The 12,161-nt window shown below is 51.2% G+C and overlaps 4 protein-coding genes across 5 annotated transcripts; 3 read left to right on the forward strand and 1 right to left on the reverse strand.

Annotated features, from left to right (window-relative positions):
• Positions 1-218: 218 nt before the first annotated feature.
• PV06_00043 (uncharacterized protein) lies at positions 219-1,192 on the forward strand (the record flags this gene model as incomplete). The annotated part of the gene is made up of 2 exons (XM_016400504.1): positions 219-862; positions 986-1,192. The coding sequence occupies exons 1-2, from the start codon at positions 311-313 to the stop codon at positions 1,190-1,192; spliced, it is 759 nt and encodes a 252-aa protein (XP_016267557.1). The 5' UTR covers positions 219-310.
• A 1,659-nt stretch (positions 1,193-2,851) lies between these two features.
• Positions 2,852-5,443, forward strand: PV06_00044. Of its 2 annotated transcripts, none has more exons than XM_016400506.1 (4): positions 2,852-2,955; positions 3,011-3,142; positions 3,198-4,187; positions 4,372-5,443. In XM_016400506.1, exons 2-4 carry the CDS (start codon positions 3,124-3,126, stop codon positions 4,713-4,715), a joined length of 1,353 nt encoding a protein of 450 aa, XP_016267559.1. In that variant the 5' UTR covers positions 2,852-2,955; positions 3,011-3,123; the 3' UTR covers positions 4,716-5,443. The 2 variants fall into 2 exon arrangements, with proteins under 2 accessions (XP_016267559.1, XP_016267558.1); XM_016400505.1 differs by having other exon boundaries at positions 3,024-3,142.
• Positions 5,444-5,694: 251 nt separating this feature from the next.
• PV06_00045 (uncharacterized protein) lies at positions 5,695-7,029 on the forward strand. The gene has a single exon (XM_016400507.1). It carries the CDS (start codon positions 5,940-5,942, stop codon positions 6,804-6,806), a length of 867 nt encoding a protein of 288 aa, XP_016267560.1. The 5' UTR covers positions 5,695-5,939; the 3' UTR covers positions 6,807-7,029.
• PV06_00046 (uncharacterized protein) lies at positions 6,956-11,784 on the reverse strand. The gene is made up of 3 exons (XM_016400508.1): positions 10,847-11,784; positions 7,964-10,668; positions 6,956-7,892 (listed from the first exon to the last, which is right to left on the reverse strand). The coding sequence occupies exons 1-3, from the start codon at positions 11,592-11,594 to the stop codon at positions 7,026-7,028; spliced, it is 4,320 nt and encodes a 1,439-aa protein (XP_016267561.1). The 5' UTR covers positions 11,595-11,784; the 3' UTR covers positions 6,956-7,025.
• Between the last annotated feature and the right edge of the window lie 377 nt (positions 11,785-12,161).

Consider the following 12,161-nt stretch of genomic DNA (forward strand, 5'->3'; position numbering starts at 1 on the left):
AGAAGAAGAAGAAGAAGAAGAAGAAGAAGAAGAAGAAGAAGAAGAAGAAGAAGAAGAAGAAGAAGAAGAAGAAGAAGAAGAAGAAGAAGAAGAAGAAGCGAACATCGGGGCGACGGCGACGACGAGAGACGAAGGTGTTGACGCGGTGCTTGCCGAGAGCAGCAGTAGCACCCACAGCAGCGCAGGAACAAGAGATGCCCCCTCCCTCACTGGTCTTCCGATCGAGATCAAACAGCAACTTTGCACCTATCTGGACTACAATGATCTAGGCAACTTGCGAGCCACCTGCCGAACCCTCTGTGACAGCACGATGGCCGAGACAAAGCGACGACTCAAGCGTGAACTTTCCCAAGCTTGGACAGAGATTGGCAACGTTTTCGAATTCGACTATGCCATTCTGCGCAATCCCATCGAAAGCCAACGGCAGGCGCAAGTTGCGATGCGGGTCGTGAACTATGCAACCTCCGCAGGATATTCCCCGATCGTCGCCCGCTGGTTCGCCCTCCCAAGTCACTACCGCTTCCCTTGCGCCCAGTGCGGACACATTCGTCACAAGCAGACCTTTGGCATGGCCACTTTGCGCTCCTCCTTCCTCACCAATTTCCCGCAGCCTCCGCCAGTCGCTCAGACACACGCACAATTCTTCGACTCACTCATCTGCGGCAAGTGCCTTGCAGAAAACACGCCCGGTAGATACCTTTCTCTCGGCGAGGCCGACTGGTACTCTCTGGTCATCAAGTGTACCGAGTGCAAGGAGATCGATAGGGTCGAGGAGGATGTCAGCTTCCGGGTCAAGGTTTCCAGCTTTTGTGAGCGGTGTTACATGATGCTCAACCCGGAGTGGTACGAGTATAAGCATTGGGTAAGTCATTTTTCCTTCTCCTTCTCCCCAAAAAGGAAATGTCCTGCGTCCTCTGTGCGCGCGTGGCTCTTTTCCTGCTGCCCGATATCATCACATGCTCATGGAATCCCCTGTGTCTTTTAGATCCAAGAGACCATGCAAGCGATCCGAGAGATCGAAGACAATGTCATCGTCACAGATGACCGTCAGAGGCGTCCGCTGCCTCAATGCCCCCTCCCTCCCTCGACAATCGAGGATTTGACCACGCGGCCCTATCATTTCATGCAAAATGATAGGCAGCAGGCTCTTGAGGCTCAAGAGGCCCTCGAGGCAGGTGAGGCAGAAGAGTAGATAGAAGATTTGACCCCTCAGGGGCAACAGAGAATTGTTTGATTTTCGACCATTGTTCGTGACTCCAATTGCATTCAGTCGGCTGTCGATTACACTTGTCTTGTCATGTTCAATCTCATCCTCCTTCTCAACGTGAGATGCAATCCTTGATTAGCAAGGAGGCAGGTAAGTGTAACACACGTTCACCGCAACTTAGATATTGCGCCCGACCTATGCATGTTGCTTGCATGGCACACAGTCTGTCGTGATGGAGAATACCAACGCCATTCATTTGCCCCCTTGAGATTTAGGGATGGGAAAGCCGCTAGTAGTCATTCCTGTGGCCTTTTGGATTCCTAGACACCGTGGTGCACAATACTCTCACAGTACTTGCAAAGGTGTAGTCCCAGCTCGCCATCTGCAACTTTCTCGGTATGATTGATCGACCAACACCGTAAACATCTAGTTGCACGGGTTGTCGATACAGTGTTGCAGAAGGCGTCCGACACGGTGGTAAGTAGTACCGGGTGGTATTGAGCAGGTTCTGAGAATGTGGAAGTCCGATCCGGAGTCGCACTGGTAACCACGGCAAGACATTCTGCTGAACACACGCCTTCACGCTTGTGTTTGGGATCGGCTTCCTTGAGGGAGCTGCACGCTTTGCAGACGATCCACGTATGCTTGTCATCTTTGATGGTGGTGCCTTTTTTCCAGATGCCCTTCTTCACGCCACAAGCTTTGCAAAACCGGCGTCCGCAATCTTTGTGGCCAAGGCTTCTCTTGCCCATGGTTTGCGTGCGTGTGAAAGAGTCTCGGGGCAACTTCTGGAGACACGCAAAGCAATTCAGATGTGAGGCTCTCATAACTCTGTTCGTGTGAATGTTTGCCGTGGTATCCTGGGAGTTCCAGTTTCGACCCGCGTAAGGAAAGGCAAGTGCCCATTGCTCCATGATTGCAAAGCGGACCTCTCGCGCCTCAAGATCCGTTTTCTCATCTTCCAAAAGTTTGTTCTTTGTGAATTGGTGTAGTGCCTTGAGTCTCGTAAAAGAGATGACACCAGTGGCGAAGCGGCAGGTCAAGCGGAAGGAAAGGATGTCTTGATAGTTGAGATCCGTAATGATTTGGTCGTAGAGCTCGACCGGTAATGAGAAGAGTGGCCTCCTACTCTGAAGAACTACGCTCGATGGCTCTGCCATTCTGATGAAGGCTTGACAGATATTCCTGGAGTCTGTGAGAGCTAAAATGGCCGGCTAATCCTCATTTGTGATTCAAAATCAATGTGATATATATATATATATAGTCATGCTACATAATTATGATGTTTTCATAGGTATATATAGTGTTGAGGAAGAGTCCAGGACATCTCATGTTTTAGCGGAAAGTGAATACTTACTGGTAGGCAGTAATAACCGGGTTTGTTTGTGCAGCAGCTGAATAGAAAATGACAATCACACTTGGTCCGCCAGGCCTCGGTACTGATCTCACCGTATCAAGCGCGTGAGGGTCTGATTGACATTGTAGTTGTTGATTTAATATCGAGTTGGGTCAACAGGTGGTGTTGTAGTTGTCAAAAGGCCACGCCCGGCAAAGTTTCCCTTCTCGATCGTCCTTTGGAAATCATTTTGGCGGGTCAGAAAGCAACTCGTTCTTTTAATTTTGGTAATCTTCCTTCCTGCGCCTCTCCATTCTTGTCTTGTCGCTACTGTCAGCATGGAGTCCTTGAGCGATGAGATTTGGGATGTGGTCATTGCAGGGACCAGTATCCCTCAGTCTCTTCTAGCATTGTAAGTTGGACATCCTCGTTATTTCTCGCGCCCAGACCTTGACTGACTGACAAAGTGTGCGTTGATAGGTCGCTCTCTCGCTCCGGCAAGAAAGTCCTTCATGTCGATCGCCATACATATTACGGAGGTCGTGATGCCTCTCTGAGCCTTCAAGAGGCGGAAACGTGGATGGAAGATCTGGACAAGTGTAAATGCTCGATTTTGCCGGCCCAAGCATCTGCAGCTGGGCTGATTTTGCACAGTTCCAAACAGTGTCTTTAATAATGCCTCCATCTCAAGACCAATCTCTGAAAGCGCAGAGTCATCAGCTCTGAAATCTTCTCGGTCATATACCCTGAGCCTGAATCCCCAGATTGTCTACGCCCAGTCCAAGATACTCCCATCCCTAGTTTCTTCACGGATACATACGCAGTTGGAATTCCTTGCCGTGGGATCATGGTGGGTGCATCGAGCTGGGTCTCTGCACAAGATCCCAAGTACGCGAGAGGATGTCTTCAATGACGAGTCTCTGTCCATGAAGGATAAACGCGGCTTGATGAAATTCTTACGCTTTGTGCTACAGGAGGAAGAGGGCGAATCCAACATCATGTCTGAAGATGACAAGAATTTGACTCTTCAATCTGCACTAAATACCAAGTTCAAAGTCCCGGCAACTCTGCAAGCCCCGTTGCTGGCTCTCGCCCTTTCGCCGGTACCTGCGAGCCACATACCTTTCAACCTTGCTGTGTCAAGGATCAGAAAGCACATGAGATCGATGGGCTATTTCGGCCCTGGCTTCGGTGCCGTCATCGCAAAATATGGCGGGAATTCGGAAATTTCACAAGTGGCCTGTAGAGCTGGAGCTGTCGGTGGCGGCGTGTATCTCTTGGGACACGACTTAACCTCACTGGCCGTCGGGGAACCCGACACTTCTGGCGATGTTTTGTTAGAAGGCACTCTTTCGAACTCAACGAAAATCAAGGCTCGATTTGTTGCTGGATCATGCGAAACCCTTCCGTCCTTTGCAAGGAGCACACAATCAACCGAGCCGACTGAGAAGACCTTCAGGTCGATCAATATTGTCAACAACTCTTTTCGAAACCTTTTCCCGCAAACCTCGGACAACGGACCGCTTCCTGCTGCTGCCATTGTACTGGTAGATGATGGTGACCAACTAGGGGTAGGCTCCGAAAAGAGCCCGGTCTATCTTCAGATTCACTCTGAAGATACAGGAGAATGTCCACCAGGCCAATGTGAGTTAATCAGTCATCTCCGTTTGCCCCTTCCACATGATGATCCAACAATCGAATACTTATCTACATTGCCTGAGCATTTTATGCTTTGCTGATATTTATCCTCTGACAACCTGAAGTGGAACTCTCATTGCAATACGTTTTCAGCCTTGGTCTATGAATGTTTGCTGATTTGTCTTACCAGGCATAGTTTACGCATCAGTGCGCGTTGAAGGGGATGAGACTTTCTCAAAACGCCGACTCGAATCAGCTATTCAGTCGTTGCTCGACACAGAAGACGCGTCAGGAACCCTCTTGTGGACCCTGTCGTATGTGCTTTCCGGATTGGCCACCACTTCAGACCAGGCACCTTCTTTGCTAAGACCCTCGTCTTCAGTTATGATCTTTCCGCCCGATAGCCAAGACATTGCATTTTCCGACAATGTCCTTGATGTCGTGAAGGGCGCTTGGCAGTCGGTTGAGGGACCGCAAGCCGATGACGCCTCATTCTTGCGCTTCGAAGAGCGAGAGAATGAAGATGAAGAGTAGACTACTAGCATGCTTGACTGCATCGGTAGCAGATGTCAGTGCAATGCATCCAAGCCTTTATATTCTCGCTCCGGAACTCCACTCCTGAACCCCACTCCTGGTCTTGGACCGTTTCAGCGTTCAGGTTGATGGTCTGGTAGTTCACCTCTACATTGGGCAGCTACATAATGTGTCAAGATCTATCGCTGCTTGACGACACTACTTTTCATTGCCGTGTCGACACTGCCAATCTATGCCGAAGGCCGACGCCAGAGCTGCCCGGTTCCAAACGTGGCAGATTGGCTTCTGCTGCAGGCGGAGACATACCTATGCCGCGTAACGAGACCAAAGGACTCATCGACTTTGTCAGGATACTGCTGCTTATGAGGAATCTACTCAAAGTGTCACGGCGTCGACAGCCAGGCCACGCCGTTCCCGTAGGAGAATATGCCGACTCCATGATATCATTTTCGGCGGCATACCTTGAACGAGATAGGGAGCAATGTCGAACATTCACTTCGTTGGCATCATGCCAATTGCTAATACAGTAGAGCCCGCGTGGCAATTTTCTTCTGCGCTAATGATTCCTGCCATGAGCTACATAGTTACAGATGAAGCAGGGCGTCAGTCAATGAAGTTTTGTTCTGTGAAGGGTCCGTAATTGGAGGATGTTCTTTTACTTCACTACCACCTGTTTCCGCCCAGTGGTCAGATGAAAGCTTGCACAATGAATAGAACTGCCTAGATATTCTATTCCTCAAGTCGCATCACATCAATTCTGAAACACTTCCTCGTGCCTGTATTATGCATCGTAGAGCAAATGAGTAATGTCTCCAACAATTCTAGGATACTATAGCCTTGCGGTTTCCTGAGGCTCTTCGGCAATTTGTTAATCCGACGGACAAGGCTGCGGCTACGGGGCACTTTCCTGCGTGACTCCGAAACGAGACCAAATAATAACAATGGACACCTGAACAGTGATCACAGCCTATCATCACCACACAACAACGGTCCTCAGCCTCCTGCTTGGAACACTGCGGTGTCCGAATAGAGGAATCGGGCTCCATGGGGCCAATTAATTTCGGAGCTAGAGGAGAATGATACGTTGTCCATTGATGTGCGATGTGATATCATAGGCTTCTAGATGACCTCCTCCTCTTCTTCGTCCTACTCGAACCGGACGGTAAGTACAACACTATATTCGTTTCCAGTCCTCACGACCGAACTCCCTTGATTGGCTGCAGCATGTCAGCAGCACAGTCTGGACGGCTCAAAGACCGCATCGCCATCGTCACGGGCAGCAGCTCCGGTTTGGGGCAAGCGATCTGCCTCGCCTTCGCGGCCCAGGGGGCGTCGGTGTTCTGCATAGACCTCTACCCGAGCCCGCGGAACGCCATAAACCAGACGACGCAGCGGGCCGACGACTTCCACGTCCGCGTGTCCGGGCAGCCCGGTACGCACGAGCTCATCCGCCAGCGAGGGGGCGAGGCGACGTACCACAAGGCCGATGTGACGCGGGCGCAGGACGTCGAGCTGGCGGTGCGGGCGTGCATCCAGCGCTACAAGAGAGTGGACATCATGGTCAACAACGCCGGGGTGAGCGTGGAGTCGACCCACGTGCGCCCTCTGCGCTGCCACGAGACGAGCGAGGAGGATTTTGACAAGACGTTGGCGATCAACACCAAGGGCATGTTTCTGGGTTGCAAGTACGCCCTGAAGCAGATGCTCGAGGGCCAGAACCAACTGTACGCCGCGAGGGGGTGGATCATCAACACCGCCAGCGTCCAGGGCTTGGTGCCGTACTACGGCACCCCGAGCTATTGTGCGAGCAAGGGAGCCGCCGTCATGTTGACCAAGCAGGTCGCCTTGGACTACGCCAAGGATCTCATCCATTGTAACGCTCTGTGTCCGGGGTTCTTGGAGACCAGCATGACCCAGAACCTACAGGGCCAAGTCGACGTGTTGGAGGAGATCACGGGAAAACATCCTTTTGGTGAGAAATTGGGAAGGGTCGAGGATGTGGCCAAGGTCGCGGTGTTTCTGGCGAGTGACGATGCTGCATGGGTCACGGGCGTGCCGTTTCCGGTTGACGGTGGGTATTTGTTGAGATGAGGCAGAGCTGGTGAAAAAACCATTACGGCCGGAAACAAGTAACTAGTAAGTTGGTGTGTTGCGAAGATCAAGGTCACTTTTGGACATTTATAGAAAAGGACATAGGCGTGTCTAGAGCATGACCAGGTGATCGAATAGGGGTTCACGCACTTCATCATTCAGAGGCATGAATCTAACTATGTCGGAGGATATGGCTATAGCTATTGGTCCCCAAATATTCTACTCTTGAGACGCCTCTATGTTCAACCACATATCAACCCACTGCTGGTCGGCAGGTTCCAAGGCTTGTCCTGGCTTCGTGTACGCAGTATCCAACACGTGAAGCAGACGCTCCCGTAGTATCTTGATGGCCATCAATTGTCTCCAATGTTTGACCGAGATCTTGACCTTGCCAGAATCCAAGACCATCACGCCGGCGTAGAACTTGAACTCGGCTTCACCGAGGAGCGTGACCAACGTTGACTCCGGGATAGCGGATGTTTCAAAGACGTTCAAGCTGCCGCTGCGGTTCTGCATGGCCTCGAAGAATGACAGCCACCGAGGCGCCTTGGGGTTGTTGTTGTGGTTGATGGAGCGGGACGTGAGTGAGACCTGCTGGTTCGTGTATACGTTGCGCCAGCCTCTGCCTTCGCGCGTGAGGATTCGGGGATACAGTGCCATGGCGGTGATGCCGTTGAGCGCTCGATCGCCGAGTCTCTGGTTGTACCTCTCGGGCAAGGTGTAGAAGTTGTTGGCGGCTGAGGAACCACCGCGACGACCCGGGCCGGATCTCGCGCGGTTGAGTGCGGCCTTCTCCTCAGAGTCCAGAAATGCGAGACCCGCGTCGACGAGATAGACGAGGAGTTGGATCTTTTGTTCCTCGATCTGCGACATTGTTTGGTCGCTGATGTGGTTCTTTCGGCAGAACTCTTGGGCGGAGTGGGCTGCTTTGGCCCTTCGCCACGCTTCGTACGCGTTGAAGGAAGATAAAAGGTCGGAGTCTGACCGACTGAATGTGTGACGGGCGTCAGGGTGAGAAGTGGCTGCTGAAGAAGCCAGAAATGGTGATTTCGAGGTCAACAGGGACACGATGGACAGAATCGGATCCTATAAAAGGGTTAGCCAGCTTTTTTCAGTTCGCAAGAGTGAGGAAAATCAGGGACATGGTTCGAACGTACCAGGCATCTGAAGATGACGCCAAAGATTGCCAGTTTAGCAAGCGAAACTTCCAACGGTAATCGTGCGATTTGCTGTCCAAGTGGTGTCAGAGCCTCGGTCTTCGTTAGTGCGCCGGCGTCTTTGAGCTTCTCGATCGCCCTCAGCACATTCTTCCTGGTGGGAGGGTCGATTGCAGCGTTGAGGGTTTCTTCTATAGATCCCAGGTTCCACACTTTGATCCTCAGCATCGGGTCCTGCAAGCTCAACCTGAGCATTTCGGGAACCTGCTGCTCGAGCATGAGAGTGTCGTGCCGATGCTTTGTGACGAGGTGGAAGCACAAGCCTTCCTGCACTCGAGCAGCACGACCTCTTCGTTGGCGCGCCGAGGAGCGCGAGATGAAACCTTCAGTGAGTCTGGAAAGCTGACGTCGCTCGTCGAACCGCATGACCTTCTCTTTACACGTATCGATCACAGCCGTGACATCGGGGATCGTGATACCAGTCTCGGCGATATTCGTGGCTATTACAATCTTTCTGTGCCCCGGTGGCGGTCGTTCAAATGCCCTTTCTAGGTCTTCGGTAGAAAACGTGGAATGCAGGAGATGCACCACCCAGCCATGACTGAACGTGTCCATCGACATGAGGAGGTTGTGAAGACGGCGCATCTCGCCTATGCCAGGCATGAAGATGAGAATGGCGCTACTGTATTTGGCGTATTGTCGTTTCGTCGCGATCGACGCGGATACCTTTGCGATGAGGTTGTAGTCGATGCGATACTCGTCCATTTGTGAAATCACAGCTTGGGTCTTGCCGCTGTATTTTTCAGGCTCCATAAGGACAGGGCGACCTTTTCCGTTGCCGTAGTCTTCAAAGTCGATGTCTTCTTCCTCCAAGGCCACCGATTGGTCTTTGGCCCCGGCGAGGCCGAGGGTGGCTTCAACGGCGTCCTCGAGAAAGCCCACCTCAACGGGGAACGTCCGACCAGGGAGATCCAGAACAGGCGCGCCTCCAAAGTAGTCGGAGAACTTTCGTGCGTCCACTGTGGCCGACATGAGGATGATCTTCAGAGTTTCCCGGCGTCTCTGAAGTTTCTGGAGTGCAATGAACAGCAGGTCTAGGTCCATCGTCCGCTCGTGGACCTCGTCAAGGATAAGGTAGTCCAACTCGTCGAGATTGGGCGATTCTTCTAACATCCGCAGCAAGACACCTGTGGTCGCGTATGTGATGCGAGTGCTGCTGCTTGTCTTGCTTTCCAAACGTATTGCGTATCCCACGAGCGATCTTGTCGTGCCGATCTCATTGCGGGTTTCTCCCAGTTCTTGTGATACTCGTCTTGCCAACGTCACAGCCGATATACGGCGTGGTTGAGTGACCAGAATGCGGCAGTCTTGACCGCTGCCGAATTGTTGTTCAAGAATCAATACTGGAATGCCAGAAGACTTGCCTGCGCCTGTCTCAGCACAAATCACAGTGACCGGGTTGTTGGCAATGCAAGACAAAATGTCGTCCTTGTACTGGTGGACTGGCAGTGATTGACGGACTTCGAACATTTGCTGGAAAGCAGGCCGAGACATCCGTGATAGCCAGTCCTTGGAGATCTGACCTGGGTCTAGTCTGCCAAGTGCAGGACGTGGTCGACGACGATCTGTTGGTAAGGTCGCTTGCTTTTTTTGAGTTGTCACCGTGTCGCTCTCCTGCTGTTGTCGGTTTTCTTGAACAGCTTGAATAATACTTCGTAGTCGGCGGAGTGTTTCCTTGTGCTGGTCGTTCACTAGTCTTTGCTTTTCGTCAGCCAGGTCTCTGACAAGCTCTCGCCATACGGTCGGAAGCCTTGCGATGGCCTTCTGTTCCTTCGAGCCTAGTGACGAGACCACGAACATGCCCAGCGAGCAGACATATGCCTCTGACTGGATTGTACTGGCTGCAGCAACAGTATCCATCACAAGAGTCCAGCTTCTTGATGTTATCTTCGTTGTGATCATCGATGGCAGGGCTGAAATAGCATCTTCGTCTGGCGAAAGCTCTATTGACCAAGAAATCTCCAAACTGTGCCTTGCTGAATGTGATGCGCTTTGCAGGATACGTGTATGAATGCGGCATTTTGCATCAAAACCTTTGCAAGTATCGTCAAGTAATTTTTTGGGAGACACGCCACTCCATTTACCAAAATCGACGAGTTTGATATCCCCTTCTTGTTTCATGACTTGATCAGGTGTTGTATCCTCAGAATCTCCACCGAACATACCTCCCAACAAGTCATCGTCTCCATCGACGTTTACTTCGACACCAGCAGGTTCAGTCGTGGGTCTCAGCAAGCTTTTATCTCTTTGTGAGGGTTTGCCTTGCTCAAAATCACGCCGTCGTAGTGATTCCTCTCGTAGAATTTCTCGTCGCTCTTCTTGAAGTTCGGCCATGATAGCCCTCCAAGAGGACTCAGCCTCATACTCATCTAGAAGAGGATCTCGACCTAGTGCCTGAATTTTACCCTTCAGCTTGGCTATACGCTTTTGCTGCCGTGATGAGGAGCTCGACTTCGCAGGTTGAAGCGGATTCTCCAAGTCCCATATTAATCGTTTGGTCCGAACATATTTCTCTGTCAGCTTTGCAGGGTCGTCATCTTCGTCACTTCCGGATGACAAACTGGACGAATGATCGTCTTCAGATTCTGATAGCTGAGCTGGTGTGCTGGCTCGACTTTGTCGACTCTCGCTTGCAGTTGTTGGTTCTAATACTAATCAGTCACATATTTCTTTGTGGAATCTTTTGAGTGGGAGACACTATCGTAGCAGTAAGGGCATTTGCTGCGGGGTCTGAAGCTTGCATGGATGAAAGACCCAGACTTCCAGAGTATGACACTTAGATCCAAGATGTTCGTGCTCGAACCCAGTTAAGGTAAAACTCACCAGAATCAATTAGAACAGGTGTGTTAGAACCACTGAGTCCAGGACGGAGCTCTGGAATATGTTCGTAGCCCGACAGATCCGCGGCATCTTCGGCCGTTGCGTACCATTGAAGAGCCTCTGGTAGGCCTGTGAGCGAATCTGATGATGTGCTCACTTGACCAGACAATGCAAGGCCAGCAATATGCGTCACGGCTTCTGATACTCGAGGGAGCTTCAAAGCTTGCAGAACCCTCTCAAGCGTCCAAAGATCGAGTAATGTCTTCTCTTCGTTGTTGGAAGGAAGAGGAGCATGATCCATCCCATTAGTTGTAGCTGTCCAAGGCGTGTTCATCGCGAATAGCTCGTCGATGGTCTCTTGAGAAAGCCATGGGTGGGTTGACAATTTGAGGGCTTGCGAACGTAGTTGTCGTCGTTCCGTCTCGAGCCGTGTCGACTGCCTACTGGCGTCGAGAAGGCATCGAGTTGAGTGTTTTTCGACCAAGGCTTCAAGCTCCGAATTCTCTAGATGGGCTTCCAGTTGCTCTGGAGTCATGTCCTCGATTCTTTCAGACGTTTCAGGAAGAGGACCCATAGCGGAATCGTCACCATTCTGCAGAGCCTGGGCACCTTGAGGGCCAGCACCAGTGCTGGGCTCAGAAATATTTTCATTAGGCGCATCGGTTGGTTTTGCTTTTGAAGGGACAGAGGTGGTGGCAAATCCTCTTGCAGAGTTCGCAACAGCCTTCTTCTTCTTCTTGTTTGGAGCCATACCTACATAAAGGGGTTGGGTTGTTGGCAGGGAGAGGGAATTAGTTGTGGAATTTTGCGATCAAGGCCGCACGAGATAGTCGAACACTGCACTCACTGCGGCAAGCATGGCAGCAACAGAGTGCATGTACAAAATGTTTCACTGGCACCAAAGAATCCGATTTTTTTAAATTATCAATTATGCCGTTGACCATCAAATAGGGTGATCGAAGTGAAAGAAAGGGCTCTACTAAGTGAAGAAATCGGCGCCAAGCCCTTGCATGACATGGCGGTAATTCGCTCCAACAACGTTGATATCAGTACAAGACGAGTGTATCGACTCTGGCAAGGACACAACATCAAGTAGACACGGCGACCTACAATTTCAGACTCTGAGAATGTTAGCACTGGCTCTGACGGCTGAGTTGGAAGGGTATCGACGTCTGTAGGATGGTCTTGATTATCACTAATGCTGTCCAGTGTTACCGACCTCAAGCCCCTCGATACACCGGATTCTCCATACTATTATACCTTCAAAGTTCAATGTACATCATGTCGTGAAGTGCATGCCAACTGGGTCGGCATTAAT

This window comes from Exophiala oligosperma (assembly GCF_000835515.1).
Source record: "Exophiala oligosperma strain CBS 72588 unplaced genomic scaffold supercont1.1, whole genome shotgun sequence".
NCBI classification, from domain to species: Eukaryota; Fungi; Ascomycota; class Eurotiomycetes; order Chaetothyriales; family Herpotrichiellaceae; genus Exophiala; species Exophiala oligosperma.